Genomic DNA, 26,195 nt, shown 5'->3' with positions numbered 1-26,195 from the left:
CTGAATAAGAAGCAAAGAATACAGTTTCAGGCACTTTTTCAGGATATTCAATTTTTAGGTCACAACCTTAACCCAGACAGATATAGAGGTAGCGGACAGCTCACTCCACAACTGTTCATTCACTATTTTTCAAGTATTCCTTGAAGGGGACCTGAGCAATCAGCAGCTTTAAATGAAATTATAATTCTACTAAAGTGCTATTTTGAATCCACAAAATGAATATTTTGCCCTCCTTTTTCAGAATATATCGGAATCCTAAAATACCCTGGGCACACTCAAATCTGAATAATAAACACAATATAAAGATGGTGACGAACAGCCCAGGCTTCAAAAGCTTTGTGATTTCTCTTTAAAATACACAGTTTCACAGAGTGATATATATATACATCAGTCTATCAAACCCTTTTTATAGAATGTGGTTTAAGATTACTTTATTGGGAGGAAGGAAAACTAAATCATTTTTTTTTAAATCAAAAAAGTAACACAATCTAAACACATTGTAGGCTGATCATCAGTTCTGTGTCAGACAGAAATTAATTCCCAGATTCCAGGGCTAAGATGTCTTAAGTTCATATCTCTTTTCTATTATTACATTTTTTTTAAAAGGAAATCCAAGTTCCCTTTTTTCATCAGTCAGAAACCGTACTGAAGTAATTTTATGAATAAATCTACTCTCACATCAAGACAGAAACTAAATAATTAACAGTTGTACTATGGCAGACACATTTGACACAGATGAGAATAGAGAACTAACAGTCAAGAAAAGTAACAGAGAAAAGGTTACAAAAGGAATTTTCCCATGAGCTTTTTGCTCCCTACATGCTATAAACCTTCTCATCTGAGAAAACTCAGATGGTCACATCATACCAAAAATTACCAAGTGAAGTGGGGGTAGGATAGTAAGTGACTTTGCCAAGCAATGACACTGTTTATGCACTCTTGTTCCCTTGATGATGGTACTGCGTTCTCGTAGTAAAACAGATTTTAGAAGTTTTCTTTGCAGTAATGATCAAGAGAGAGAAGAAAGAGCTTTATGCTAGTGCAGAGAGAAGCATAACTAAAACAAATAATGAAAGCAGAATCAAGCATTTCCCCATATTTTTCTGATTCATACACTCCCTGAGAATGCATGATATTTTCGTTGTTTAGTAGAAGTCCCTAGATAAATGTAATGTTCTTCTTTTGTTTCTCTTTAACAGCAAATTTTGTAATCCCCTTTTTGGCAGAACCAGAACAGATCGTGGAAATATTTAATAGCACTGGTCTATGTTTCACTTTGTTCTATTTCTACAAAGATTTTTAAAAAGAAAATAAAAAAGGAGAGAAGTTTGTTTCTGCAGCAAATGTAAGTAGGTAACTACTGGTTTATGAAAGCTGTGCATGGCAGGACTTCAGTTGTAGGGTATCAAAAAAGAAAAATCTGGCCCCAAAAATGAGCCAGCATTTCAACTTTCTGCTTTCTGGACTAACTGCACTATATTGTACATGGAGCTGCCAGGAAGAAAGCAACCTGAATACATGCTGAAATTGTGCTGGCATCAAAATAAAGATGTTTTTCTCTCTTTTTTTTACATGAATGTAAATAAAACACAGAATGTATGAGGGCTTTTGATTTGCTATACTGAACAGATTCTTACTCAGCTTTATATAGCAGTTGTAGCTTTAATCATTTTGACAACCTTGAATTTTTGCCCTGAGCTTCAGGTCTGCAGGAACCAGGAATATTATAGCAAAATTGCTAACAAAAGCACTCTGGAGAACACTGTGACTATCTTGGAAAGTCCCCTAGCATAGCTGCTTTGTAATTTCAAACCCAACCCAATCAGCACAGAGGAGCTGTGAAGACAGAGTCACTCTCTGAGTTGGACAGAATCCCCTGGGCACTGTGCTTAACAACCCTAACAAGCTAAAACCCCGTCTATTAAAACTCAAATTTAGTAGAAGATTATTACTATTAGTTTGAGATAAAACTTCATGAATTCAGTAAAAGGTACAATGCAGATGACAAAATTACCTCTCTGTCACATTTCAAGTGGCAGGGAACCCAAGAACCTCTCTAAAGTAAAATCACCAGGATTTTGTTCGAGTGAAAAACAGTATCTTTTGCCTAGCTTCAGAAATGGCTCTGCTGTTTTGGCTAAAACCTTCAAATGAGGAAAAAACAAAACAAAACAAAACAAAAAACAAACAAACAAAAAAGATCACCCTAGGAAAGCCACCTAGCATGGAAAATTTCAGTGTAGGTTTGACAAGGTTATAAGTGAAGGAAACAGGTCTTTATAATCAAAGCATTAGGCAACTTTCACCCAACTGCATTTTGCAGTTTCCATTACTTCTACTAAATTTGTATCTTTATTGTCTTTATTTCCCACTTGAATTGTATTACTGCCCAGAGGCCTGTCTGTATGTAAAAGTTTATTCTCCTTCTGAAATGCTCACTCTCCCCATCTCCTCCTGCAGCTACCTACTACAGCACATGCTAAAAATACTGCATTAGCACTGAACAGAGCACAGCCATAGTATTTGGCTCCTATTAGGGTTGTAGATGGGGCATCATTGTTTTAGCAGACTATGACCTCCCATTCAAGAAATGGCATTCACAAGATATAAATTTGTTTAAAGTTAAGATATTTTTCATTTCCCTTTAAACATCACTTCCTCACAACTTGTTTTCCTGTGCTATTCCAGCTCATGGTCATGTTAACAGTTTGTTTCTGGAAATGCTCTCCAGCCTGTTAAATTTTTAATGTGAAATATTTTCACTAGGAGACAGAGCACTCATCTCTAAAGCAGAACAGAGACAGTAGCCAGTATATGCCTTAAATGAGCCAAGGTTTTCCTGCCCACTTCAATCACAGTTTATCACAGCCAGAAATCACTGTACTTTGCATAATGTTCCATAAATACTGAAAAGATATTTCATTATATCTATGGAGTACTTAAAACTGATGAATAAGAAATCATCCAGGAAAAGAGAAATCTTGTAACACTTTAAATATAAGAAACTATTTTTTATACATTTACTTATTCACTTACCCCACCAAAAAACCACTTTGCCCAAGGTCAGACATTGTCAAAGATTTCCATATTGTGACTCCAGCTTAAATAACAGAAGTCTTTTGAGACGCCCTCTCCCAAAAGGGTAATAAAAAGTGAGGGTATTTCTTTGTGTTGAGAGGTATTCAAAAGAAAAAAATTCTCTGAAAAGAAAGACTATGCGTGTTCCTAACCAACTCTATATGTAATTCCAGAGTGAGATTACTTATTTTAAGTATGACTTGACACATTTTAAATTAAAATAAGTGATAAAGTGATAAAAATAATTTATTATTCTCAATAATACATATACGCATATAAATTTCAACTTCTGAAGATGTTCTAAAGGTCTCTACAGTTTCTTCGTAAAGCTGCTTTACCACTGTTATTTACTGCCAGGGACACAAAGTTTTGTAGGAGTTGCTGAGGGGTAGCCAGTGGAGGCTCATTTTGGAAGGAAATGTGAAATAAATTCAATAGTCAGAAGGTCCCCACAGAAATCGCCTGTCAGCTTCCTCTGCTATTCTAAAGCATGACTCTAACTGAGGTAATCCTAGGAGTCGCAGGGATTAAATGAGGGCTCAGCAAGTAACTCCTTTATATGAACTTATTTACTACTCCACGTTTAATTTTCTGTGGGTTCATTCTTTTCACTCATGGCCAACAGGGCATCACTCCTATACCTTGTTCATGTTTTACCATATGGCTATCCACATATTTATAATTGAATACCCACAAATAATGTTATGCCTGTGAACATTTCTTCCAATAGCCTCCAGGAGATCTGTCAGGACTAAAGAAAAGTTTTAAAACCTCAGAATTCCTATGCCTCCCAGGTTTTTGTTCCAAAAGCCTGTTGGCTCTCTTGTACCTGCTTCCTCATGTCTTGTATCTTGTATCTGATGCCAGTATTAGATCCTGAAACATTTTTCAGTATCTTGAAATTCATTGTTCTACGAACAATTTTAAGGAAACATTTTCAAAGATCCTTAAGCAACATTTTTCCTTTGCACCTTTGAAAATCCTATACTAATCATTCTCACAGCTCAGTAGAAACATTGGTACCAAATGTCTGAAATTAGCCAAATATTCTCAAAGCAGAAAGTGGAAAGAACTGCTAAAAGTTAGTAAGTGCATTTTACACAAAATGAAGTGCACATTTCTAAGCCTGATTTATCGATATCTAACAATAGCTTTTAACTTTTAGTCTTGCAGATTTATACCTTTTTTTATCCTAAAAGGCAACATTATATTCCTACATCTATGATTTTGTTGGTTTCTGCTCAAATTAGGAACACTTTTAACTGGAAGCCCTAAATATCAAAACTTCATTGACAAATTTTAAGTTACATAAAATGGACCTCTGGTGTAAGATTCCAAGGAGGCAAAACTCTTGTTGCTGAAACTGTAAGCCAGTAGTCATGTTTAATGACCGCTTTAGAGAGAATAAAGACCATTTCAATTTTGCCTAGCCTTAATTTACATCCTGAACATTGAACAAATTAAAAAATGCCAAACAAATAAACCCACAAATCACTCTTTCTACATTTGGCAGCATGTGGAAGGACTTCTTTACCTAGCTAGAGCTACAAAAATTAAATATAGATTTGTGAAGCTGCAACAACCTGTTTCATGCTGTCAGACAGAGGTTTGGGACCAAAGAGAGTTTTACTTACCATAAAAAGTTGTTTGCATATTTGCAAAAAAGTATGTCAAACAAAGTATGTCCCTGTTTGGATCTGATGTTGTACACATGGTATTTCTTGATGCAATTTGGATCTGTCTTGTCAAAGTCCAGGTTTGGTAATATCGGAACATTCTGGATTTTCATAAAATTGTTATGTAATTGGTAGTCCTTGTAAGAGCTGTTTATCACTTTGCCAGAAGCATTTCATATGGAACTGTATCACCGATATAGTTAATACCTGGTAACTGACATCATGGAACATAGTCCACAGGAACTGGTACTTATGTTACTAAGCTGAGTAGGTGCTTGATACAGTCACACTAATGAAATAAGATTGCTCCATGAGTCCAGCAAAGGGCCATGAAGATGATTAAGGGACTGAAGCATCTCTCACACAAGGATAGATGCAGAGCCTACCTAACATATTTCTGACATCACGTTCCCAGTTGCCTCTTGATGATGGAGATCTGGCTTCTGATATCCTTACCATTACGTTGGAATCTTTAAGGTAAATTGTAAAGCTTCATAAATTTTTTCAGTAAAACTGCAACCCTCAAAGAACTGTCTCAAATGCTGAAGAATGCCTGACACGTGTTGCAATGGATGTGAGAATCTACTGAATCAGCACAAAGTGCCTTCAGTGATGTTCTGTTTACAGGCTGAGCATCATTAATAAAGGACTTAAAACTCCCTCAGGCCCTAATGAAATTAGTCTGTAAAGCGGGTCTGGGAATCCTGTGCTGGAGTTTATAGAACTATTACAGTTGGACTTTTACATATGGAAGAGATTAAAACTACTCTTGTTCAGCATTTTTGCTCACTGCTTCCACCACCAGAAAGTCCAGCAGAGGACAAGTAAAGAACTGCTCACATGAAGGCCCACATTGATGACAGCCTGCTCTCTTGGAGATTGGTGGTAAAGAATCTGTTGCTTGCCAAAGGAATTTCGCCATGTCCAACAGTTCTTCACTGATGGGTAAAGCTATCCATCTAGGCACAGCTGTGTGCAATACATCCAATGCTGTAAGGATTTTCCTGGACTGCTTCCACATAGATGTCAAGCAACTTTTCTCATAAGATTTTTGGAAGGATTTGTAATCATCTGGGATAAAAGGGTATGATTAAAGGATGGCTGGCTCAGCTGGTGCTGACAAATATACTGGCATCTGCTATTCCTCCTCCTGAAAATTCTATTCCAAGGGAACCAGATCAGTAACAGACTGAGCAATAGGAGGAATAAATATAACTTTCATGGTCTTTGTGGTGAAACCTTATGGAGTTTTGAGATACCCCATGGTGACCAAAAAGAGGTAACACTTGAAGAGCTGAGGCCCAGACACAAGGATCCCTGTAAGCAGGAAATTAAGCATGTCTGGTGCAGGGAACTACAGAGACACAGGATCCATGTGGTTTGGAGTGGAAAGTCTCTCTTGTTGCCTTGCAAATCTGACGAGGAAGATAAATACTTCTTTTAAGCATGGTACAGTATTGCAATAAAACCTGGATCCTTTGGAGGGTACTAAGGTAGGCACCAAGAAACTGCATAAGGGAGTCCAATAACAGTGTGTGTAACAAATCTCTGTTGACTATCACATAGTGTTAGAAGGTTGGATACTAAATTGAACTGGAATTATTCATCGATAAGCACGTATTTGCTTTTAATTAATAAATTAATTGTGATTCTAGTTACTAAAATCTGACAAAAAGATTCACATAATTGAAATGATAGAAGATTTCATAAAGTACTGAGGACAATTAATGCAGTTTAATCCACACCTGATCATTACAGTTTGCAGTCATTCAAATCTGCACTCTGTCTGATTTATGCAAGGGGTCTCTGATACCTTATGGAAGTGTCCTAATTGTCATGCCGTAAGACAATCACAAAGTTGATCTTCAGTCAATCCTTTGCTGAGTACTGAAATAGTTACTGAGCTAAGTTTGAAAACAGTCATTTAACTCAGTGATTGAGACATTAGCATGGGAGCCATAAACTGGAATTGGTTTCTATTCTAGTAGATATTTAATTTAAGTGGTAAAATATAAAAAGAAGACACTATGAGGCCACGCCCAGAATACCTTCTGATCCAGTGATTAGGTATTTTTATATCAGGTCAGATAATTTGAACTAAGTCATATTTATTTCATTTTGAGTTAATAAATGTCATAAATCTAACTTTTTTTTACTGAGCTCTTAAATAAACAGATAAAGATACACATATACATGTAGCCTTGCATAGGTATCATGAGGGTTACCAGCCAAACGTGAGTTATCTGAATATTATACCTAAGAGGAGTAAAGTACAGTTTTGGACATATAACAAGGCAATCTTAAGTAGATGTAGAAGTAATATACCTCTGTGTTTGGCACTGGTGAGATCAGCATTGGAACACTGCAGTCCAACCAGGTGTTCATAATTCAAGGAAGATTTTGAAAACTGGCTATAAAACTGGAGAGAAAAGCCATGAATATAAGGGAGTGAATACCTTACAGTAAAACTTCTGGAGTTCAGTCTATATAGAAGTAGAGCCAGTTTAAAGAGTTCCTAGCGCACAATGTCTAAGTAAGGGACAAAAAAATTTAAAAGAGAAGTATTTAAATCCAGCAAGGTTATAGAAGTGGATCGAATGAAGCTTAAATTAGAGCAAATAATACTAGAGTTGTCTTAACAATGAGAGTAATTAAGCATTAAAATAATTTACAAAAAGTATGGTAGAATCTCTATCACTGATCATTTTACTAATTTTTTTTTTCCTAAAAGATATGATTTAGCTAATAAATGTTACTGGTTTTGAAGCAGAGATTTATTCTGAGTAACTGTATGTACTCTATTAAGCATGAAGTCAACACAGGTAAATACAGTAACCCCTACTTGTCTGTAAAGCCCATTAATGCATAAATTAAAACAAACCAGTATTTATTTAGAAATAAATAAATGAATATGCGATCATTAAACCATTCCTAATTGTCATTTGCCTGCTTTGTTCAGTTGTAAATTACTACATAAAAGAGGATCTGAAACAATTGATTCTTGCTCTTGGAGCAGTGAACAATCTCTAAAGCCATTTTCCATTTTTTAAATTTCCTGCGTGCTGTGAAACTATGATATTCAGTTTTCTTCTGCAATATATCATCTGATATTGAAGTACTGCACCTTGTAAATGATAAAGATAACATTAACAATAGTATACAGACTATTTTTCAATTGGTCTTCACATAGAGCAGCACCAATCTTGAGAGATATGTAGCGTCTGTCCCACCAGTTGGACTAAAGCTTCTGTACAGTTGCATGATAGAGCTTTAAAATTAAAATACTAGCATTAAAGAAATATTAGCTTGCAAGCTGAATCAACAACAGTTTTATATACCACACTTACTCAAACTTTTGACTACATTCCCTTAAAGAGAAAAATTTATGATTATGTCCAGGTTGCTGACATATTCTTCACACTCTAACTTCTTACAAATACAATCCTTTTTATGTAAATGCAGTTTCATCATCACTCCATGTACTACGGAGGTCTTAATGTTTTACTTTTCATTCATAGGAGAATGGAATTAAAACTAACTCCGTTCAATCCAAATCAATGTTGGGTAGATTGTTTGTTTACCTTCTACAGACTGATACTGTAAAACCCTAACTGTCAAGTACAGTGTTTCCTTACGTGCAGTTTCATTGATTTCATTAGACTTCGAATGACTACCCATGGGCTCAATTATTTGCAGGATCACATCTTTACTTGGTAAAGAAACACCATCAAAGGATAATCAGGAAAAAATATGGATGTAATGAAATCAATCCCTTTCACCAAACCAGTTTGCAATTTTCTATAAATGCACACTTGGCAATCTCAGAAGGCCGCTTTACATGGAAGTTTCAAACATCTGTGCTGCAGCCTAAAATTACCACATTAACGGATCTGTTCAGGATCTATACAACATCTTGGGACAGTGATGATAGCAGTCCAATTCATCCAGTCACTCTTTATTCTGTGAATATTCACTATACAAAATAAGGAGTGTTTTACGTATAAAAAGAAAACCCTCTTATTTTAAATGAACACTTGTAGAACAGCAGGTGTGCTTTTAAACATTTAAACATCAAGAATTTGTAAGGTATGTAATCCATGCTGTTTGTGTACTGCTTTGGATTTCACTTAATTTCATAAGAGAAACTAAACTGGACACTTCTCTAGAGTCTTCAGCATGGTTAATTCATTTTGCTTTCATTCCTGAATTTTATCCACAGCTGATTTACCAGCACAATAGATATACATTTGCATTTGGTGTGTTAGCCCATGCTAAGTTGAGTTGGAGTCACATTCCATCTTTAAATGAGAGGTGGTAACTCATGGCTTTATTGCCCATGTGAGCAGTTATTTCAGTGCCAACTCAAACAGATTAATTTCAACCTCTTTTGGCAATTATTTAAACTAATTTCTTTGACTGCACTAGAATGAAGGAGAAGTTGCTGCTACTGGCCTTCCTCTGGGAGCTGATTCATAACAGCTAAGACACAGTAACGACCATGTAGTCTTCCCAGTCTTTCGACTAGAGCCCTGGTTCTACCTTTTTGCTTATACTCAGTCCTGCAGCCCTGATCTAGTTTCTCCTCCTGGTAGGTGAGCTTTAACACATACTAGTTTGTAATGTGTGCTATAAGGTATGGTTAGGCATTACTATGGTCTTGACGTCATACTAACCTGGCTGTGTAGAAGTACTCTAATGAAGCTGGGAGACAAACTGAATTGGCCTGCAAAATTCACCTATTGATAATAGTCACAGAGGCAGGTCTTCCCATTGCTATTTCAGATGCTATGGAGGAGAAGAATCAGAGTGGGTGGAAAGCAATATGACATCAACACCACTATCTCCTCTTCAGTCTGCATCTGGTAAGTCTTGGCCCACAAAATTATCTTGACAGTGGGGACATCCACCCTGGTGCTAATAACCAGACTCTGTATTCCTGCCAAAGAAAGCTCAGCAGAAGCACCACTCAGTCTGGGAGATATCTGCCAAGGAAGTTCCTCCATAGTTCAGGAGAACACCAGGAGGGCACGGTTTGAGCGTGAAACTTCCTGGAACAATGGATTTCAACAAGATGAACAGTGCATGGATTGAGGAAATTAGCAAACTAGTGAAGACTGCAGTTACATCAGCAGCTGCATAAGAATGGCCACTGCCCACTCACATGTCAGACAGTGTTCTGCCTTCATTGCAAGTCCTTTATCCACCAAGATCTCAAATCTCCTGTTAAAAGAAGTGATTCCTGCTGGTGAGAGAATTCACACCTCACTCTTCTGCTAGGAGGAGTTAGTGCAAGATAGTGGTCAAAAAATGTTCTTCTGCCTGAGGCATGTGATCAGTTCTTCGCTTGCTGCTGCTTATCCTTGGTCACTGATGGCACTGCCAGACACAATCCTCAGAGCAGTGAGGCAATCATTCTACCTCTTACTTCCAGCTGAAGCTAAAGGCCCAAAAGAGATAAATAAATATCAGAAATAAATATGTAGACAAATGATGTCAAGTAAAAAGACTGGAAAGATATAGGGCCTTTGGGAAGAAGTAGCTTTATTAAATGACTACCACAGGGACCAAATAATCAAGCAAATTTACAGAAAATTACCGAGATGAGGAAGAACAGAAATTGCCAAAAGCACACAAAGATAATGAGACAAGGACTCTGACGGTTTTTTTGTAAAATAATACAGCAGAGAGCACAAAGTATATAGGAAGGGCTTGGGGGCAAATAACTGTTTCAAGAAACAGAGATATTTACAGAAGGAGAGGGATGATGGGCCATTACTTCAGTTTTATGCACAATAATAGAAATACACTATGATAGGAAAGTGCAAACAAATGTCGCTTAAAATGATGAAACCTTTGGAGGTCACAGTTATAGGAAAAGGAAGGAAAAAGGAAGGAACAGAAGAAATACAGTATGAATGGGAATGAAATCAGAAAGGCTGAGGCACAAAATGAATTAAACTAACACGGATTCACACAGGCAAAGCCTGATGATATTCACTGTTACATACTTAAGAAACTAGCTGAATCTTGCTCTCAGTCATTAGTTATAGCTTCACAAACTAATAGAGAGGATGTATTAGAGGGCTGAGGAAAGGCACATAGTACATATCTTTGGGGAGGTAAAGAACAACCTGGGAAATATATCTGTCCATTTAACTGAGATTCACAGAAAGAAACAAATCTCATAGTTAATAAATCCATTTGTAAGAGCACACATGTTAAAAATTAATAAAATACAGCCAAAATTGATTTGCCCAAAGCAATTCATGTAAAAGCTCTTTAATCTTCTTCTTTGCTAGACTAACTGGTCTAGTGTGTAAGGAGGAAGTGCTTATGTAGTATATTGACTTTAATAAAGTCTTTCCTGATGTCCTAATAAGACATTCTCATAAAGAAAGTAAGGAAATACAACTTTGATGAAATTACCTAAGATGAGGATATGTCTGGTTGAATAAATAATTAGCAATGGTTCACTGCCAAAGAAGGAGCCCATTTCAAGCTGGCTATCATAAGATACCAGCTCAGATCTGGATAAAGAAACAAAGCTCAGTGATAAGAGCTTGTGAAAGTCACCAGAATGGGTAAAGTTGCAAGTACCTAGGAGGTTAGGTAAATATTTCATTTGGAGAAATGCTCCTTATTACACAAAATAACATTTAATATAGACAATTGAAAAATGTTATAGAAAGGAGATGGAGACAATTGATGAGGCATCAGCAATGTAGAAAATTATCTGGAAACTATACTGAGAGTGACAGCATGAGTAAGAATGTATGATAACATAAAAAAGCAAGTCTTGGTGAGGTGATATAAGAGAGAGTTGTGTATGCAGTAAGACATACCATTTTTCCATCAGCTAAGCCCTAAATAATTTGTTGCTGTAATAATCTATTTGGCGGAATCACAGTTTGAAGAAAGCTGTAGACATACCACAGACTGAAAAGGAAAACAATAATAAACCCTGGAAATCTAGGAAACACCACCGGAGGGGAAATACTGAAGAACTGGATTAGTTTTCTCAAGTAAAGAGATGACTGAAAGCCACAGAGGCACACAAGGAAAAAGTTCTTATTAAGAAGTTGATGACAAACTATTCCTCCATACAATGAGGAAACAAACTTTTCAAACTGGGCGTGTTTTTACGGCATATCTCATTGTAGTGCACAGATATTGAGAGAATATGCAAAGAAGCTAAGTCAGGTTGTGGAAGCAGTCAGTAGCAGAATGAAGCTCAGCCTGTGCCAAGACATAGACTTCAGGATTCCTAAGAAAACCATTATGTAGTCCAGTTTTACATCAGGTAATAGAGTCATTAAAGCTGGTTTTTACATTCCAAGAGGATGGAATGTAAAAGGGGAGACCTGGTAACACAACAGTACATTTTAATTTGGGCCCTGAAGGGACAATCATTCTGGTTAGATCACTCTTGCTGAAAATTGTTTAAAATCTATATGCATTTTTTCAGGGACTCTGTAATTTGTTTTTGTTCAAAACAACAAGAAAATACTGTTAATTATTTAGAAACAACATCCCAGTAATTCAGGTATAATATTAATTTAATTTTAATTTTTATGAAGCATAACATGCTGAAATCCTTTCTCCAGCTATTAATTTGATTCACAACAATGTTTAAACAATTCCTTCTAATTGTCCATTATCAACAGAGAAACTTACTGCAATACATTAGTTTTACACCAATGCATTTTACCTGTTTTACATAAAACAAAAGTTCCAGTCCATGTCTATCCAAAGCCACAAGAAAACACTTGGTTAGTTTTCAAATGAGAAGTTAACAGGACCTGTTATTCTGGTGCTGAAAACTGGGTTTTCTAAAGTTAAGGGATTAATAATTTAAGAAAGATCAGCTCAGAACAAAATGCATCTCAGTTGATGCCACCAGGAAACCAAACTAATTTCCTCAAAAAAGTACAAACACTTACCCATAAAGTCTATATCAACCACCACGACATGGCAAGAGCAACATTCTTTAAGGTCTGAACATAGACTGAAAACCTATGAGCTCCAACAAGCAGAATGACAGTACAGAAGAATAGAATCATAGAAACAAAGAATCATTTAAGTTGGAAAAGACCTTTAAGATCATCGAGTCCAACCATAAACCTAACACTGCCAAGTCCCACTAAACCATGTCCCTAAGTGCCAGATCTGACTTAATTTCAGATGCAGACTTAATTTCTCTGTGTTGGGCAATGTTTCAAGTACTAGATGCAGGCCTGGAGGAAAGCTGGATGTCAACATTTCTGGTGATCAGGAAATTGCTTTACTTAATTTTTGCAAACTGAAAAAAAACCAACCTCACCAGGATCTGCTTCCTGAGTAGATTTTTCAGATCCCTTAAAGTTCCTTAAGGAGTCAGATATTTTTAACAATGAGAAAAATTACGAAGCTCACTCATGCCAGTTGGAAGATGACTCAACAACTGATCTTGTAATGTCTCTTGAATTTGTCATTAACCTTGGAAAAGTTTGCCTGGGAATAGCACAAAATATCACACCAGCAGGGTCCCAAAAGGACCATCAGGCCAAAATTAAATATTTAATATATTTCACCAGTGTCACTATCTGTAGTCTACCTACAGATAACATGGAGTAATTAACACAATTTATGTTTTAGTGTATTAAGGGATGAGTAAGCATGTAAAACTGCAAATGACCATATTCTCATTAATTTCTTTGTCAGCTCACCACCTGCTTATCTTTACATTTCCACATTACTCATTATATTCTGTTACTCATTCTCTTCCTCTTCCAATTTTGCTTTAAGTTCTTTCTTACCCATTTTTCTCTCCTTTTTTTTTCTTCACATCATCTCTGTAAAGTTTCTCATCATCCTCCCTTTCTCAATTCCACAAACTCCTATCCAACTTCTCAGTGTTCCTCTGCGACTAAAGCCACTGACTTTTGTGTTGTTTTATATACTTACATATTCACCCCAATCACCATCAAGTTCAATTCTGGTGCTGACATCCTATATTTAAAATTCTGACTCTTCATCTGCATCTGTGGGGGTGTCTGCAGGGTCCATCTACAGCAAAAGGGCCAGATAACATCAGCTGTTAAAATAGGAGCATGAGTGTAAATAGTGTGTGTGGATGGGATACATAAAACTCTCTGAAAGGGTGCTTTCCCAAAACTGTTTATGTTGAAGAGGAATATGACCATCAGCCACATTAAACATTAACTGGGGAGTTATGAAGAGACTTCTGAAAAAAAGTAGTTGACTTGGAAAAAAGGTATAGAGGAAGCACAGAAATTGGGAGCAGCAGCAAGAGACCTTGGAGTGGAAACAGCAACACTCAAAACCTGATTTGACACTGCCAGAAGGCACCATGCAGTCATCGCAAGCTCTGCATCGGCGCAAGCTTGTGGGGTGCCTCAGCAGCTCCCAGAGCAGCAATGGGCACACACAGCACTGGAGGAACCACATCTCCATTGCAAGGTTTGTGGAGGTAAGGGAACAAGATTTTTCAGACTTAATTTGCAATGTAAATATACCTTAACTTGCTTACATCATGCCCCATCCTCCCACTTGTCCCCTTTCCTATGTCCTTTCCTACTCACAATCATCAGCTCTTTCTTCAACCTTTCCCAAAACCCAGGTCTCTTCCCCACCCCCTACCAGTATGCAGTGATCTTCTCCATTTAAAAACAGCAAGGCTTGACTCCTCCACTCTTAACTATGAACTGATCTCCACCTCCAGCATCAACTACATGCCTGGATTTCCCTCTCCATCACTCACTGAACATCCACTCACAGCCAGGCCCCTGAGTTATCCTCTCCTTTTGATGAGATTACTAATATTTTTAACTTTTTATGAATCTATCATCAAAGTGCACTGTCAGTCTCTATCAGTACACCACTTAGCATAAAAGGGTCTCAATCTGTAGTGAGCTTACTAAATGGTAACATAGTACAAAAAGTACTAATAGACAATGTTGGGTTTATTCTTATTATGGTAAAGCATAATCTTCAAGATTAATAAATTGAGGGCAGGCTTCTTCATAATAGTACAATGATCTATAAATATCCGTGCTCAGAAAGCACCTGTTATAGTAGTTCACCATGGATATAATTTTTACAAATACTTGATCAATAAATCCTATTTCTATGATTTGCAATTTCTTTGCTTGCTTTTTTTGTAATCATCCAACATTCCTGACTTACATCTCCTAGTATTATAGTCATAATTTCAGAACTTAAAGATGAAGTAATGGGAAATATTTCTTTTTCTACATTTCCATGCACACTTCTTGTTAAAAATAAAAATTTTGTTATGTCTCCACAACATGACATAATGCCTTGCGGAGACATATAGGGAAGCTGAAAATGAGTTATGCTTGATACCAGAAGAAAAGCTACATTTTTCTGGTTAGTTTTACATCAGGCAGGCTAATTTTACACCGAGATCACAATATATAAATGAAGACACAGAGTTTTATTTAAGGCTATGTACAAGTTTATGTATACAAATTAAGATATTAATTAAGACTAACACAACTGAACTGCTTGTATTAGTCAAGTTAGTATTTCTAGATGATCCTGTATTATGGATGAAGCTTTCAAGTCCTTTGTATTCTCCCCTCTTTCCTGCTGAATTTCAGGTTTCCAAACTCTGAATAAAACCAGATTGCCAGAAAAGAACATTAAAGCAAGTGGTATTGTTATAAATGTAGTGTTGCAATGGCCAACTAAGTTCTTATCAGAGAACATAATAAGTAGTCCATTTTTGCACACTAGCAGCTGAGCTCAGAAAACGACAGGCTTATGCCAATGCAGCCTATGCAGTTGTCTATAAAGGTCATAAAAATTCATATTTTTAAAACAACTTTAAAGTCATTCTTGAGAGCACAATTCAGAAAATTCTTTGGGATAACAGTTCCAAAGCTTTATGTAAACTGTTCCCTAGTCCCTCTTTTGGCTTTGCTAATTTTCTTCATGATTTTGCCATTATTGCCTCATAGACATCATAGTCATGTCAGAAAGTTAGAAATATTTAAAATAGAAATTCTTTTCAATGCCTTGCCAAATCCTGTTTTCACCTTCAGATTAATCTTAAAAGTAAATCAATATAGTTATCATTCTTAGGTGGGTAGACAGTTTCTGTCATTTTTTTTCTATTATCTGCCTTTTTGTGTACATAAAAGGAGAAATTTTTAAGAATTAAACTGAACGCTTGCCAGTGTAAGCTTGTTTAATGGAAAATTAAACATTTCAGAAGTCAAGATTCCTGTAATATCCAGTAATAAACAGAATATTGGTTTGGATTGTTCTTTACTGTTCTCTCCTGGTTTGGAAATCAATTTTTAATGACATTATCCAATAGGTCCTTAAGGGCAAGCCAAAATATTATAAACACAGAATACACTGAAATATTAAGTCTACGACAGGAAAAAAAAGAAAGAAATATTTTAAATGTCATGTCTTCCTGACACACCTTGTTCTCATTCTCCCATTTAGTAAAGATAATTTCCAAGCAGATTAATGAACAAATGCTAATGAGCATCTCAACACTGTGGCCAACCCTAACATACACGGTTCTGCTACATGTGTGACTCAGGATTTCTTTTGCCTCAAGTGCATTTATGTGCACACAGACAAATTGGAAACCCAGAAAGTCATCCTAGTCTGGTTATCAACCGATGGTCACGAGATCCATGTGATCTAGCCAGGATTATGCTGGAAGACATTCAGTCTGGTTTGATAGAAACAGCTGTTTAGAAACTGTATAAAGGAAGTTCACTTTCCCTCTTTTCTGCTGCTTCTGGTGGGAGTCAGCCTCCCCTTCTTCTTCCACTACTTTCCACCCCCAGGTACGCAGGCAAGAGACCTACCTTCATGCTGGTCTCTGACCACAGCCAGGTGCTTAGCCAATGCATCCTTCTCACTACCACAGAGACAAACTAAAAACTCTGCCTTTACAACATGTAAAACCTGCCTATTGCTTAAGCATGCAAGACAGGGCATATTGCCTTTGTTAACTCCTTAAGTTTTCTTGGTGGAGCTGCTGCACTGGACAAGCTATGGTTTTCATCACGGGCTTTCTTACACAGATATGAAGCATGCTAACCTGAGACAAGGCAGGTGCCATGTACTCTGTGAGAACTGCAGGAACTAATGCTTTGGGAAACCAGAAATGAGTATTCTTACTGGGTGATTCAAACCTATGACTTCCCAGAAAAGGATAATGCAAGAGACAAGTAAAAATAAATCTCTCCCACCAACTGAGGCTGCAAGGTTTGTGAAATAAGAGCAACGCTTATCTTTTGCTACAGCTCCTCTTCCTACCAGTTTGAAAATTTAAATCACTGCTAATCTGTGCGCTGGTCCAGTGCTTTTCTTTTCACCATATCCATTTATATTGTTTCTTCTTTACTCATTGCCCCTGTCTCAAAAAAGTGAAGAACGCAGCATAACAGGGGTTTTTATGGCTATTAGGTCTGATGAAACATATTTCCAATACAATGTTTCACAATGCCAGGACCCCAAATATTTGCACATATAATTTAGTTCTTCAATCTGCCTCCAGAGTAAGTTAATTCCACCCCAGAATGAATTATATTTTCACCACTGATTTTTCAGAGAAAAATAGGAGAAAAAATTTTCCCCACCAGGCAAAAAATTAATTCAGCCTCAGATCTCAACAGAATTCAATTTCTTTGCTGCCTATTGTCCCCCCTATTTACTGGGATGTGCAAAAAATTCACTGTTTTCTTTTGAACTTTCTCTTGTACTTCTTCATTGCTTTCTCCTCTTGAAGGAGTACTACCACAAAGTCAGGTGACAGCTGTAGAGTCACTGCTCATCACTCCTATTTCTTCAGGGATAATAGGAGAATTTCCATTCTTCCCTTCTTAACTCCTCTGAAAAGCAACTAACTATGCCTGATCTGCTGCTGCTCTTCTGCTACTATCTGAAAAATTGCCTCCTTTTGATCCCGGTTGAGGCATAACCTGACTTTCCTGAGAATGTCCTTCCAAACCGTGCAAATGACACTTTAATTCCAACTAAAAGTAATCCTTAGAGATGAAAATGTTAATCACAGAATGCACATCAATTCTCACTTAACATTTCTTCTTCAGAAGTTTACAATCAAAGTTAGTGTTAAATCAGTTCTTGATTAAGTAGGAACAAAGTAAAGGGAAAGTTGTAAGAAAAAGCTTGAGATATGTAGGCAATGTTGTTTTTCATATGGTATGTTCCCTAGAAAGTGTAACCCAGGGCAGAACAAAACTGCATATACAACAATATAAAACAAAATGCTTTTCAGTTAAATAAATAAACATGCCCCCAATGAACTGTTTTAAGTTAGGAAATTTAGTGGACTAAAATACAAAAAATGCAATAGTTCTTATCCATCAAAAGCTTTTGTTTTCAGCTGTTGAAAGTACCAGAACAGATGGTCCTTTTCACAAGTCCGTTCTTAAAACCAGTCAGGATTTTCCCCATCACTTCAGTAGCAATCTAGACTACCATTACTGGGATGGCTGTAAACATTCTTCTAATTTCCTATCTCAATCTGGTTATGTCCAAGCTACCTATATTATAGAGCACGCTATGCTATAACATATTACCAATGCATTTAATTTCAACCAGTTTTTTTCTTGCTGAAATTTCTAAAATGTATTTATTCACCTTCTTCTAGTGTGATTAAGGGGCTGAATACTAACATTTGGACAGCTGTTCAGAAGTATCTGAACAGCTTTAAGCTACAACATTTGCTCCTTTTCTTCTGCATTTCTAATGTACTTGGTTCTGTCTCCTTTCAATCTACTTATTGAATAAATGTGTATCATCTGTCTGAAAACTGGATTCTCCATGCTTTCCCCCCTACTTAATCTACTGTTCTGTCTCTCCTGCTTTCTTAATTTACAAAATGCCACCCACTGTCCAAATTTTTTAATGTACTGCTTTACATTTTAACTTTCTTGCTACCATCTTCTGGAAGTGCCATGTTTCTCAAAAACTGTAATTTATTAGGCTGAATTTCTAAGAACTTTTTACACCCTTCATATTGTTCTAGATACTCCTCAAAAATGTCTTTGCTTACTGCTTCAATCAAGTTCTTTTTTCATAGCTTCTTATCAGGCTAGGAGCAGACGCTCCTGTCCTCTCAATCCTCCTCCCAAAGCCCAGTTTTTTTATTATTGCTTTTTTACACCAAGCTCTTTTTCATTCCAATTTATAAGTTAGCTCTTCTAAGGTACTGCCATTTAAAAAAAACTATCGACGGTTTAAACCAATACACAACTATGTAATATTCTGGGGTATTTACCCATCAGTGTAGCCATTAAAGCCACACAGGAAGAGGGAGAAGCAGGCACGTAGGCAGAAAATACCTTTAGCAACATCACCAACAGCATGGCCATGGCTATGAACTATATGTAGCTTTGCAGAAGTTGCAGCAAACTTTGCCATTAGGGGAAGGGGCAATCAAGAAACAGACTGTGATTTCAGGATCTTCTTGTGGTGCTGCGTTTTTATATTCCAGCCTTTTCTTAGAGCAAGAAGCAAAGGATGATTACATCATCTCTTTCCTGCCCACCTTCCTCCTACACCACAGGAATAAATTGTCACTCATTAAATTAATATGCTACATTAATTTACAATTAAGCTATCACTAGCAATAATGATATATAATGTACATTCATTGTAATTGCAGTGCACAATTCAACATAAACCTGGCAAAGTTTCCCATACATCTGTTTACTCCCTACACACAGTATAAAGATAATAATAATCTGGACCCATTTAAAGGCCACTACAAATAAAGGGAGAAAACATCCTTTTTTTATGAGCTTCTAAGCAACTAAAATCTTCAACTTTCTAGGCTGCCCACAGGTACATAATTTTTTTCTTGTTTACTGAGTAAGTTGCTGCTTCTTCATATGTTATTCTGATTTGGTACCTTTTCTACAGACACTCTACAGACACTAACTGAAAAGGTGCAAACACCAGTTATACCCATGCAAAACACAAATATACCTGCTCAGTACATACTATATTGAAGCCACAGGATAAAGAGAGTAAGCTGGAACTCAAAAATAGGAAAAAAATAATGCATTAGCATAGTATGAGGATGTATTTGCTTGTACTTGGTAAAACTCCTGAATATTTTGAGCACCCGGGGCGGGGGGGGGGGGAGAAACAAAAGGAAGAAAACAGAAGCCATGTAAGGGCATTACACCAATGGATATTTTTTGCTAGAAAATACTTGTTAGTGTATTTTTTCAAGAGGAAAAACTTAGAATGTCTAGAAGTCGCAGAACACACTGTTTCTATATTTCATTACACCCCATGTAAGTGAAAAAAAACCCTCAAAAGTTTTTGTTATTGATTATTTTTTCCACTCATTACAGCAGTATAAACATTTTCTGGAAACCAGGTCTTTGTAAATATTTACAATATACTGTACAGTAAATACAGTATATAATTACCTATGTGCTCTGTAGTGGTGTAAAAATCATGTTAGAATAGTTTCTGCCAGTGGATTACAGTAAGCATCAACATCTAGTTTTTGGAGCTGATTTTAGTACAGAATAAAATAATGAATCAGCCATATATATTTTAAGGGACTAGATGCAAGAGACCAAAGGACTGGGTCATTTTCTTAGGGAAAATTCAAAGTTACAGAGAGATCCAATCTAGCTAATCACAGTTAATACAAAATTCATATATATAATGAACAAAGATACTGGAACAACCGCAAAAGTACAAGGAGCTTCTCTCATATGCAGACACCATAAAAAAGATAATAATAAAGCTCCTTGAAGAGCTGGAAAACAACTGGTTTTCACCCTTGTTCTTTCCCTTGCTTTCAGCACCATGAGCCCTATTTTTCCTGTCCCTATTGCTATAAGGGAAAACCCTTGATCCAAAATTGCATGAGACCACAGAAAATGTGCGGAACAGAAAAAAGAGGTATTTTGAAGCTAATGCATTAATATTTTTTAAACACATTAAAAGCCTTAAATCAAAGACGTTACACAGCAAAGACAAATTCTTTGTTATTATCCAACTGCCATTCATCTGGAAATCTCAAAAGACCATGGGTTTCTTGAAATAATTCCAGGCTTTCTTGGATCCTGCCAAGGCAGAGACACCAAAAGAACAAATCCTCTTGTGATACTCTGATCCTTTTGCTTCCATTCACAGTCAAGACCAGGAAGACCAAAGTCATACAACCCATCCCACCCCCCCACCAAGACTGAAGCAGAGTGCAGAAAAACATTGGTTTCAGTATAAGCTTTGACTAATGACTGTGTAGATTCTTACATGAATAGAAATCATAGAAATTTGAGAACTAAAACACCTATTGTGTCATCTAAGCTATACGGTTGGCAGGGAAGGATTTGTTCCCTAAAGCATATTTTATATGGCTTTCTTCAGTCTAATTTTAAATGTCAGAGCTATGAAGCTCTCACCGCTTTCTTTGAGAAAGCTGATTTGTTTATTGTTTGAATTAATTTCACCATCTCCAGTTATAGCAAACATGCTCAAATGCTGTTCTTAATAAAAATATGGAATGTTCTCAGTAATTTATGTTAGCATTAAAATATCCAGTGAATATCCAAGCCATAAGTTCTGTTGAAATATAACTTTGCATATAGCAGACTGTTCTTTTGATATTAAGGAATGCAGGAATCTCTAAGTATTTGGCAGTCGGTTTCTGATGCAATTACAAAATTTTATCCAAATTGATGTGCTTCAGTAACCAGTTCAACATGATTCATAAGCTTGGCTTTTTTACATGGTTATATTTCTGAATGAATTTTTTAGTTATTTCCAAGCACTACTGGGTAGCAAATACCAAAAGTTAGACTTCCTTCCCGGTATTTTTCTATTTTTACTTCTTCATGAATTCAGAACTTACAAAAAATTTGAAAATTAGTCAGAAATATCTTTTTATTACTGAGTTTCCCATCTTGAAACATAATACCTATACCACTCTTATGTAGAGGATTGGTGATATCGAAGGGATTATTTAGAATAGATACTCAACTATTTTTTACATTACTGAGAAGGCAGCTCAAGAAAAAGTACAGCCCACTGTAAATGTAACTTTGCGAAGTAGGGAGATATTCATATGTACTTAGTAAGTTCTGACATAGCTCTCAGGAAAGACCTGATTTTTAAGAGTAACTATATTAGTGTTGGCTGCAGGCGTAGCATGGGTAAATACGTATAACACTTGGGTAATTTGATATTTTCTTGCCTTTTCTTTTCTTTTCTTTTTGAGGGAGAAATTGACTAGACTGCTGATTCAGTTACCTCAATGTAAGATTTGTGCCCAGTAAAACCATTTCACCTACATGGAGAGAAAATTACAGGGATAAAAGGACTGAGGCTAAATTTTCACAATTCTTGTATAAGAACACTTTTTCACTGGAGAAATATTTTCTAAAGTCATAAGGAAAATGAACACACATTAAAAAAAACAGCCCTTTAATGTACTATGATAGCATCTGTATTTACTGTACATGATACGATCTTTATGGCATACGGAGATTGTCTTTCTGTTTCAGCTGCCTAAAATATTATGCTGGTCTCGACCTTGGAAACGCTTCTTAAGCATTTACTGTAGTATTACAGAGATCTTTTGCCAGAAGAGTCACTGCAGAGCCATGGACTCATAGGGGGCTTTCCATATTAGGGGTTTTCTTGCTCTGGATTAAGCATGCCAACAGTAGTTAGTTGCCGTTCTGTATTTAGAACTGATTTGCAGGAATGGATTTCAGTAAGAAATGTTGAAACTTCTTGTATTTCATGGAGTTAAGCTCACTCCCACAAGACAATTTAGGGAAACATCCGTTAAGAAAGCTCTGGCTACAACAGATTTCTATAGCAGGTTCCCAAACACATCAGGAAATATGCACTTATTCACCCGCAATTCTAATGGCCCCAAAAGACTGTAAAGAATGTGCGTCTAAAATACTTTTTTTTAACGTTATGGTTTATGGGATAATTATCATAGATCCTTAAAAATAATTATTGATGTTTAAACAGTTATATATTCAATTAAACTATTAGCTTAAATAAAAAGCTATCACTTGAGGAAAATATCAAATGTCTCTTAATTGTCAGTCATAAGCTTTCTGTGAAATAACTTCTTAACTCCACTTTATCAAAGTGCAAAATGTTTAATTTAATTTACGATATAAATTGGATAGTAAATCTACACAGGACATTCAAATTTAAGGTTAACAGTTAAATCATTTCACTCCCATAGTAACCTTCTAATGTCCAGATTATCTTTCTGCACTGTAACTATAACACTACTGAAAGATTTCTCCACATGTAACATTAGTAGGACATAATTGTGGCATGATTACCTGTCTGAACTGACCCTGGAGCTGCAATACCAACTGTTACTGTACTCCCATAATATATGACATCAGTAGTGGCCATCCAATAAATAACAATCTTGTATTTGCTCTGGGACCATCTATAATATTATATTTATTTGTCATATCAACACTGTGGTTACAATATCCTACTGATGTCACCCAGCAAGAGCTGGAGTTTTGTTAAAGATGTCACCAGCCATAAACAGAAGTGTGAAGTATTGCAGGTTTATTTAATCTTACAGCCACTGCATCCTTATTCACTGTAGTTTGAGAAACATTATTTCCCACTCAGGGTCACTTGGCCTGAAGCTAGGACTGGCCAAACGAAAGAAAGTGGTCTCCTGTAGTAAAAAGCACAAGTAAACTAGATCTAATCCTGATCTGTAAAAAGAATTGGCTTTAAAATATAAAATAATCAGAAAGTTGTTTCACAGATCAAACTAACACATGTAGAAAGCAGTGAAGAACCACCTCACAAAAACTCCCAATTTGTTACTCTTTAAACTTGAACCCTTCTGATCAGAACAGCCTTACGGAATAGTTATACTTTAAGCACTTGTCTACACATCCCAGCAAGCAAACTACTTTACTCTGTAAGGTGTATCATTTCAAGTATTAAAATTCTGCCATCCAGACATAATCAGCTAAACCAACCAAGAACCATGTTCCACTTTTAAACAGTTTTATAATTCCAGAATACAGTGAGGGACTGCAGAGCTGTAGGAAAACAAAACACACAAAAAAAGTTTTCAAGAGCTATGCTGCTCTTCTTTTGTAATAAAGACAATCCCACACAAAACTTTAGAGAATGCAGATGACAGAGAGGACAAGAGAAAGAACTTCTATAAAGTCTCAGTACAAGTGAAAAAAAAGCATTCTGAACACCAAAATCATCTGTTACTAGGCTATGCAATATTAAGCTCTTTCTCTTGAACAATTTTCCGTGTGTTTACATATGAACTTTAAGTTAACAAACAGGATGTAGATAGTAAAGTTCATAACATTTTCAGTTCAAAGTAATAATAGCATCACTTACCTAAAGATTGGTCTTTGGAGATGTTTTTTCTTGATTGTAACACAATCATCCATTTAAAGTGGGGAAAAAGACTTCTTCCAGCAAGTAACTCCAAAAAGACCAGGGAGTAATTGGGAAACTTGTTCTTAGCTACTGTGCTGCAGAGAGCACACAGAATGATATTTTGGTGCTGGGGGAAGCCTCCCTCCCTCTTTCTGACAGTGGAGCAGAAAAGGGCCATAGAGGCCACATAAGCCAGGCACGGCTGTGCACTACCAAACCTGGCAGGCTGTGCAAAAGTGGAGTCAAGTTGATCAAAGCACAGAATTGTACTGGATTCCTTTCAACTGAGCAAGAAAAGAGGGGAGCTTTGCCAAGTGCTGCCCAGGTAAAAATTTGTTAGATTATTCCAGCCATGAGTGCACTTCTTACACATGCTGGTCAAAGTCTTAAATGCAGAGTCACTCTCCCTCTCTCTCTTTAAAACACACTGTTCCAAGGCTCAACTTTTTTTTCTTCAAAATAAAAGTTGTGCAGCTGTTTCAGCATTCCCATGCGAGTACCTTCAGAAAGTTTGTTCTGGTAAAAGAACTGTATACAAATTAATGACGGATGGATCTGGTCTGTGAGGCTGGCTCTACTTCAAGAGATTGTAATTATTTTACAATCTGGCTTTTATTCACTCTGGCTGATGTGTGGATATAACTATGCAAATTAAAGCACTGCTCATAATTTTTAGCATTCATAACCTAATAACCTAGAGTTGGCTGAAGCAGAATATGGCATTTGCAGCCGGTAGGACCATAACTACATAAAACAAACCAACGCTGCATGAGTGAGGAAAACAAAAATGACCAAGTTCGGATAGCGACAGTAGCAAACTGTTACTGTTTGCAAGATAAGATTTCAACAGAGATCCAAACTGAAAAGCTTGCTCTGACATCACGCTGACATAAATCAGGAAGAATTCAACCGCAGCGAACACAGGCTGTAAACAAAGCTATAAAGCAGAAGCGGCTGACTGTGGCGCTCGGTGAACTGAAGTCATGAGTGGTTCAGGTGAGATGCCATTCTCCGGGCACGTCAGAAGGCCCATAACCAAGCTGTGCTGGCACCGGGCTTGACAGGGAACATGGAACCCGGCCAGAGGAGCAGGAAACCAGCAGCAAGCCGCCACCATGCGTGTAGCTGTACACCCTGGCTGCCTGGAACCCTGGGACCGTGTGCCCCCTTCCTGCCGAGGAGGGGAAGGACCTGCCGCCGTTGCTTCTTCCCTGGGAGCCAGCCCTGGGGCTCCCTTGCGGCTTCGCTCTTGGCAAGCACTCGGGGTGCGCTAGGTGAAGTTACTGTCCTGTGACAAGTAGGATCGGGGAGGTCGGGCATCTTTTGCAATTGCATTAGTGGGTGGAGGGAGAGGGCAAGAGCGGTGGGTTTGCACAGTTAAGTGCGTAACACTGACGTTATCAAATTAAGTTCGAGGGACACTGTAAATCCGCAGAAAAGGCAAGGTAAGTAACACTGAGATGTGTCTTGGGCTGTACATGACCGACAAAGTTCGTGTTACATTATGCACAAATTACTATGAAATTTGTGACATTTCCATGAAATAATGCTATGTAACAAACGGAGAGATAACGTTCCAGTAATATGTATCTTCACAAAGGAAAATTTAGCATTTTAGTGGATTTTATTGAAACAGGTAAAATCTCTTCCTAGAGCTAATATATATTGCTTATACAACAGAGTGACAGCGTCAAGTTTGGTTAGCCTGAAAGGACCCAGAAACTGATCCCCACACTACGTGAAACTATTTTCTTGACACAGCCATGGAGTAATTATTTAAAGGAAAAATTATCAGACAGCCATCACCAGCTATTTTGTGTCAATTCACTTTCACCTTGCCCCACTCTTCATTTCTACTCCTTTGAGAAGTAGAGAAATACATCTGCCTCAGGAAAACAATTATCTTTATCAGATCACAGATTAGTTTTTGCCAAGCTCTTGAAGGATCTGAAGACCTTTCTTCAACAATATGCAGTGTTCAGAGTGTTGTCATGTTTT

The 26,195-nt window shown here is 36.9% G+C and overlaps 1 protein-coding gene across 6 annotated transcripts in view; it reads right to left on the bottom strand.

The window, feature by feature from the left end:
• The window catches only part of PDE1A (phosphodiesterase 1A), a 233,284-nt gene that overhangs the window by 101,551 nt on the left and 105,538 nt on the right, over window positions 1-26,195 (bottom strand). The window contains exon 1 of one of the 6 annotated variants that reach the window (XM_052791304.1): window positions 24,156-25,195. The exons of the other annotated variants lie outside the window; for them this stretch is intronic. Coding sequence (XP_052647264.1) covers window positions 24,156-24,208 — 53 coding nt within the window. The 5' untranslated portion in view covers window positions 24,209-25,195. Of the gene's footprint in view, window positions 1-24,155; window positions 25,196-26,195 lie in introns of those variants that run through there. 6 annotated transcript variants of the gene reach the window in all.

This window comes from Harpia harpyja, chromosome 7, assembly GCF_026419915.1.
Source record: "Harpia harpyja isolate bHarHar1 chromosome 7, bHarHar1 primary haplotype, whole genome shotgun sequence".
Classification (NCBI taxonomy): Eukaryota; Metazoa; Chordata; class Aves; order Accipitriformes; family Accipitridae; genus Harpia; species Harpia harpyja.
This window is presented reverse-complemented; position numbering and strand designations above follow the sequence as displayed.